At 40.0% G+C, this 7,373-nt stretch overlaps 1 protein-coding gene across 3 annotated transcripts; it reads left to right on the top strand.

Moving 5' to 3' along the window:
* Nucleotides 1-3,482: 3,482 nt before the first annotated feature.
* On the top strand, nt 3,483-6,555 carry s100s (S100 calcium binding protein S). 3 transcript variants are annotated; one of them, XM_021572935.3, is made up of 4 exons: nt 3,511-3,581; nt 4,678-4,726; nt 5,069-5,222; nt 5,316-6,555. In XM_021572935.3, the coding sequence occupies exons 2-4, from the start codon at nt 4,713-4,715 to the stop codon at nt 5,517-5,519; spliced, it is 372 nt and encodes a 123-aa protein (XP_021428610.1). In that variant the 5' UTR covers nt 3,511-3,581; nt 4,678-4,712; the 3' UTR covers nt 5,520-6,555. The 3 variants fall into 3 exon arrangements, with proteins under 3 accessions (XP_090062919.1, XP_021428610.1, XP_090062918.1); XM_090206793.1 differs by lacking the exon at nt 4,678-4,726 and having other exon boundaries at nt 3,483-3,581; XM_090206792.1 differs by lacking the exons at nt 3,511-3,581; nt 4,678-4,726 and having other exon boundaries at nt 4,936-5,222.
* Nucleotides 6,556-7,373: the final 818 nt, after the last annotated feature.

Here is a 7,373-nt window from a genome sequence, read left to right as displayed (position 1 = left end):
TGTTTAGGTATTGTGCAGGTATTTTTTCTACACTCTTAGAATTTATTTTGCTATGTATAACCTAAAAGGGTTCTTCGGTTGTCCCTATTGAAGGTTGTCCATGTAGAACCCTTTCCACAGAGGGCCAAAAGGGTTCGACCTGGAACCAATAAGGATACTACTATGGGGGCAGCTGAAGAACCCTTTTGGAATCTTTTTTTGTTGTTGTATATTTTTGTTGTTTTTGTTTTCTTCCTGGTTCTGCTACCATCAGGTATGCTGTGTTACCTGGTCACACCCCTGTTCTCTGTGTTGAGAAACCCTGTTTGACCTGCAACTATTTTCCCAGTGCTTAAAACCATTGACTTAGCCATGGCTTAATACCATTGCCTTAACCATAGTGGCCACATCCTTGGACAAAAACCAACACAAGAGTTACTTGATTACTGATAGCTATCTGTGACTCATCTGAAGATCCTGAGTTCCAATGAAACTGTCAGACCTGGGTTCAAATACTATTTGAAATCTTTTAAATACTTTCAGTGTTTGTTCTAGCCTGCCTGGAGTGCCAGATGGGCAGGGTTTGCAGTTTTTTGACTATTCTATTGGTCCATTAAGCAAGGAAATCTTGGTAATCTTAGTATTTGAACCCAGGTCTGTAAACTGCTTTACCCCTTAGCCCAGTAGTGTTACACAGCATGTAACTATTGTTTGCTATATATTATTTTTTAATATTACTACCTTTTATTGATTAAACAGCTACTATTATTTGATAATATAACTATTATTACTCCAGCCATTCTAATGGCTTGAATTGTATAACTTGCATGTAATATGGTACAATTTTATTACGTATGTTTAACAAATTAACAAATTTTGGAAGCCTTAAAATAACTGTCCAGTGAAAATCTCCCTTTTAAAAACGTATACACAAATCACCCTGGGGTGGCAGGGTAGCCTAGTGGTTAGAGTGATGGACTAGCAACCGGAAGGTTGCAAGTTCAAATCACCGAGCTGACAAGGTACAAATCTGTCATTCTGCCCCTGAACAGGCAGAACAACAGATTAACCCACTGTTCCTAAAAAATAAGAATGTGTTCTAAACAGACTTGCCTAGTTAAATAAAGGTTAAAAAAAATGTTTTTGTTGACTCGTCCTTTTCTTGTTTTGTGGCCAAGCATATATTTCCTCATTTAATATGAGTCACATTGGCTCAATGGCTGAGCTGGTCAATTAGCTTCAGCTGACTGACTAAACTAACCAGAAGGGAGTGGTAGAAAGCTGTTTTTGCATGACTTTTTATGATATTTTTAACGATCAGTAATATGCCCACACCACTGAAACACAGAGAAGCCGCTTTTTAATGTACTTTGTTACCATTTCTGGGAAAGAATACTATTACACTGATATTGTAATTCATTTTAGGTCATATTTCAGAGAAATCTGGAAACCCTGGACACTTACTTTAAGGGAACACGGGGGTTGTACTGTACAGCCCAACACACAGGTTATTTACACACTAGCAATTATTTGTCAGATGTACACAGACAATTTCTTAATTGTAGTTTAATGATTTGTAAATTGTCGCATCATTAATAATACAACCATCAGAAAAAGCTCATGTTGCATCATTACGTGCAACCACATAGCACCACCGACCAGGACATACAGTGCCTTCAGAAACTTATTTCACATCTTGTTGTGTTACAGCCTGAATTCAAAAACACCCGTCTACACACAATACCCCATAATGACAATGTGAAAACATGTTTTTAGAAATGTTTGCAAACGTATTGAAAATGAAATACAGAAATCTAATTTATATACAGTGCCTTGCGAAAGTATTCGGCCCCCTTGAACTTTGCGACCTTTTGCCACATTTCAGGCTTCAAACATAAAGATATAAAACTGTATTTTTTTGTGAAGAATCAACAACAAGTGGGACACAATCATGAAGTGGAACGACATTTATTGGATATTTCAAACTTTTTTAACAAATCAAAAACTGAAAAATTGTGCAGGCAACAACAAAAAAATCAGCATCTCTGCTTTGGCAAAAAAGGTTTCATTAAGAACAGTATCTTGCAGGATTCAATAGTTAGAATTGTCAGAGTTGTTGCCCTGTCCCTTCTTCTGCGATTATCATTTAATGGAATCTAGAAAGAACAAAACCCTGTCCTCAAACATTTACATCAAAAGGTGCAAAGTTATGGGTAAAGACAAAACGCATCCTCATCAAATTAAATATTTTTCTTGAAATAACACTTTTTAATCTGTGTTAATTTACCATCCTTACAAACCACTTAATGTAAATGTACATTACTGCATTGTACATAGGCTGGTCATCTAGGTTTGTACCTGTAGACTTTCCATCACCATGAAGATAAACAATGTACAATACAGTAATTGAGTACATTGAGTCATCAAGTGGATTGTGAGGATGTAATTTGATCATGTGGCTCAGTTGGTAGAGCATGGCCCTTGCAATGCTAGGGTTGTGGGTTTGTTTTCCATGGGGGACAGGTACGAAAAAGTTAGAAAATGTATGCACTCACTATTGTAAATTGCTCTGGATAAGAGTGTCTACTAAAAGGGAAAAGGAATAAATAGACCATTTCAGTTTTCACATAGAAATAAGTTGCATTTGTATTTCAAGAAACTGGAAAACATATATTAAGCAAGTTACAAATGCTGGTACCATCAAATACATTTAGTTTCATTTTCTTTTCACAAAAGTAACTGGGCCTTTACTAGTCCTGTACTAGTGGACCAATAGCCTATAGACTTGTTCAGCGCAGACACATTTTTTTTATTTTTCTTGTAATAATTTGCTGCCCCCCCCCCCCCACCCCCAAACTACTTCCCATGGCTATATGCATAGGTTTCATCTACTAGCACTTTGTACTGTATTCATGAGCTAGCTGTGTTGGGTTGGGATCTATTTCAACAAAATGATAACCAAAAGTAAACAGCAATTTTGTCAATTGGCTAAATAAAAATCAAATTGACCACAAATCTGATATGTACAGGATACACAGATACACATGATCTTTTCTGTTTCCAGGAGATGGTCTCTTTTCCAGTCGTATACTATATTAAATAGATAGAAGTAGAGTGTTTACAGGTCGATCATCCCACCACAAAACAATTAGCTTTTGGACACAAGTTCTCCACAGAGCCACTGCCATGCTCACCAAAAGCCATAGTAATGAACCAATGTTACACCTTCAATGCTGTATCATTTTCACTAAGCTACACTAATAGTATTTATGTAACCACTGTGTAAAGACCCATAATAAAATAATATACATTGATGCTAAGCCTGTTGTCTAATCTGTCCTGATGATAATGTTGTGTGCTGAGGTACCCTATCTGCATGTGTGAGCACCTGAGAAGAGAGGGAGGGAAGGGAGTGGGGAGAGGAAAGAGTGATAGAGAAATAGACGCAGGGATGGTGGTGCGTACGTGGGAGAGGGGAGGAGGAGGGTACAGGTGATATTTAAGCCGCTGTCCGACTCTCTCCTCATCCGTCTTTCCTTGTCTCTCTCTCTCTCTCCCTCTTCACCAAAGACAAAGGAGGCCCTCCATCAGCACTCCATCAGGTAAGATGGATAGATTACAGGACTGTTGTGCCCTTCTCCATTCTCCTTCTCTGTAACTGATAAATGTTTTCTGGGATCAGTTTAACAATGTTTTTATATGTGCTTTGTGAATAGTGGAACACTGGTATTTTTCACGGTAAGATTCCCAGGGCTGAGGGGCATCTTGTGGTATCCAGAGCAATAAGACTTATGGGGCAATAAGTTGAGCTCATCACCTCAAACTACAATTGGTTTGCCTGTTGTAAAGGAGGTTTAAAAAGTTTAGTTGGTTCTAACTTTTTATATCTGAAATATCTTAATTTTAAGATAAAATAGTCAACTGTCTATACGGGAAATTGTTAAAAGGGTGAAAATAAATGTACTTTAAGAGGAATCTGTTGGAGAAGCATTTTTCTGCAATGATTCCAAAGCTCAGTAATATTTTACTGTCTACAGTTGGGTCGCCATGGTTTCCCATTGTCTTCTGTCCGTCAATGGGGCAGCTGACCCCTATAGACTTTCCAGTCAGCTGTGGTGTCTCTTCTCTACTGACCTATTTTCTTCTCTTCTGTCCTCTTCACTGACCTTACCTCTCTTTCTTTACTACGCAAATTAGTGATTTTATAGCCAGACTCTTCTATGCTGCAGTTATTTGATAAAAATTTGAATTCCTCAGTAGAGGATCTCCGATTCAAATTATATTGAGCACTTCTGTATTATTGATCGCTCAGTGAACATCTGCAAAGGAATACTTTTCATTTTTCAGAATGGATAGAGCCTGTCCTGAGCTCCTGATTGTGATTGCCAGGTGGTTTATTTGCATTATACTTGCGGTTCCGTTCTGTCATTGTTACATGATCGATATGATTGTGAAACCCTGAGACCTCTATCTCAAGTTACCTCAATGACGTTACATTTACTTAACAAGCAGCTTACAAGTCTGTCAACTGAGAAAGATTTTTTTGAAATGGACCCTCTCACAATGTTCGAATTTGAAAATGATGTACAGTATAATGTTGAATTCTTGGTGTGTTCACGCTAACCATGTTGAAGGCTTTTCACCCTAACTATTATGTGAGTCAGTGTCATTGACAAATCTGTGTCTGTGTGTGCACAGTCTTTCCAACGAAATCAACTCAAGAAGATTCCAAGATGCCGGACACAATGTGTGTAAGACTGTTGCTTTTCAAAAGCCGTCTCTTCGTCTCATATCCCTCACATCTTTCACATGTCAACCAATTAAGTTTACAAAACACTGTCCAATAGCCACTGTATGTTGAGAAGGAATAGCTCATGTGTGGCCTGTAATTTAAACTTTGTATATAGTAACCTAGGCATATAATTGGGACACCTCTAGTTTGCTGATATTCTTCTGTCCGGTGTGTGTGTTTCACTCTGTCTCGGTGGAGGCTTCACACCCATATTCGTCATGTGACCGCACATGCGGCTGGGATGGAGCGTGCAAACTGTCATAGTGTCTGACCTATGCCCTCTGCCCTTCCCTCCAGTATGTCCAAGGAACCCTCTTCCAACCTGGAGAATGCCATGCAGATGCTGATCAAAACCTTCCACAAGTACTCAGGGAAGGAGGGTGACAAGTATACTCTGAGCCGGGGAGAGCTGAGAGAGCTGTTAACAGAGGAGCTGGGAAGTTACCTAGGGGTAAGAGGAGTGTACACCACGAGTGACTGGCGCACACACACACACAATCTTTAACCTCCCGTCCCCTCCTCCCCTCTCCCTCTTCTAATCCAGAACGCCCGGGATGGAGAAGGGGTTGAGAAGGTGATGAACGACCTGGACGCCAACAGCGACGGTGAGGTGGACTTCACAGAGTTCATCATCCTGATGGGAGCCCTGACAGTGGCTTGCAACGACTTCTTCATGGAATACAAGCCCGAGAAACTTGTCCACACACCCTTTGAGAAAAAGGAGGCAACATCGGAGAAGAAAGAGTGAAGGAAAAAAGGGAGGAGTGGGGAGGGACTGGGAGGAGGGAAGGGGGAGATGGATGGAAAGGGGAAATGAACTGTGGAGCAACAGTAAAAGGGTACAATTGATGGTTGTATGGTCATGTTATGCAAATTTCTTAACCGTGCAAATGAAATGTGTGAAAAGAGGCTGAGGGAACTTCACTTCACTAAGTAAGGTTTCGCTGATGGAAGAACAGTGTGTTCCATCTGCAACTATCCAAATACTTTTCATACCATAGTTAAGGCACAGATCCGGAGTCAGTTACTCTGTGTCCTCAAATGCATGAGTGGCACTGTATACAGTAGGGGTCAGCAACAGGCGTCCTGTGGCATGCGAGTGATTTTCTTTGCCACCCCTTTTTGGTGAAAAATATTTTCTGGTGATTTTACCTTTTTACTGTAAAATCACCAGGAATTAAGCAAAAATGTGTTTCATTTAGGAAATCTGTTCAAGTATTCACACAAAGTTATTTTTTTTAAATATGTGATCGTGTCTCAATGTAATCAATGTATGAAATGATTAAAATACAATCTCTTTTTGGGCTTAGTTGTGGTACATTTGCAGTGTACAGATTATTTGAATTATGTTCCAGCCCTCTGACCATCCTCTCCAACAAAAATCAACCCCCGGCTGAATCTAGTTGCCTACCCCTGGTATACAGGGTAGTATGTGTGAGATCAGTTGTGTTCTCTATTCAGTCTCAAATTCCAAATCAACTGTTTAAATGATTTGGATGCATATTCAGGATGGATTTAATTGAAAATATGAATTATTTCAGTGGATGTTATTGTAACACACAACCACCAATGGAGTCAGATCGGGGCCTAAAGCACAACAGGGTGATACTGTCATGAATATAAAGATTATATCATAGATAATAAATATCTTAAATATTTAGAATAGGTTATGTACTCAGAGTTGAACATTTTAATATAATTTACATTTCTTTGCACATATTTTGTAATCTGTTTTTGGTAATTACCAATGTGTTCTTCCAAACATTAAACATGACATTTAATCAGCTATGAATATTGCTTGGTCTTTTCCGTGTCAAAAACTGTGATCCTTCCTAGCACGATAGTGATACACACCAATTAAGTGTGAAATGGTTGATGGATTTGGGTTAAGTACAAATCAGATGTAAGCCTTCACCATCCCAGAGCTGCAGAGTGCAAACAGACAGCATTGAATACAAGGAAGCAAGGAGTGATGTGTAAGATGATCCACAGGATGGAGTGGGTCAGCACTGCTTTATACACAGCAGGGTAGACCGGGGTTTGTTGTCACACTTTTCCCTGCAAACAGTGGTTGTGCTGCACCTGGGTCATCCTCGGGTGAGGTCCACTGTTCATTAGATGTTTAGGCACTGCTCACTACTCCTTCTGAAGGGTGCGACGAACGTGTTGATCAGGCCCGATCACAACCAGGTTGGCTTAACCACTGCTCCACCCTCCACAGCCATTGTGATGCCCTCTCTGTCTTTTGCCCAGCTGTGTGACATATCTTCCTTTGAGCTCCCTTTACTCCAAGGACACTTAGTGCGCTCTACAGAGACTAGCCTGGGATGCCTCTTGCCCCAACCGCCACTGGTATAGACACTTGGCCTTCCATCCCTTGTCAGTACATTCTTCGTCCACAAGTGCATGGTACTTTAACAGCTTCCTTGTTGGTTTCCTCAATCATCTCCTCCCATGGAACAGTCAGCTCAAACATGACAGTACAATTTACTGTATTGTACTGAAATCTACTGAACTCTATTCTACTGTGCTCTATTGTCCTGTCCAAATCTGTGAAACAGACGTCTATGATTGGTACAGATTTGGTCCGGTCCAACCAAAA

Source organism: Oncorhynchus mykiss, chromosome 18 (assembly GCF_057628025.1).
Source record: "Oncorhynchus mykiss isolate SJ-2025 chromosome 18, ASM5762802v1, whole genome shotgun sequence".
NCBI lineage: Eukaryota > Metazoa > Chordata > Actinopteri > Salmoniformes > Salmonidae > Oncorhynchus > Oncorhynchus mykiss.
The sequence above is the reverse complement of the archived record's forward strand: the minus strand, read 5'-3'. Positions and strand labels throughout refer to the sequence as shown.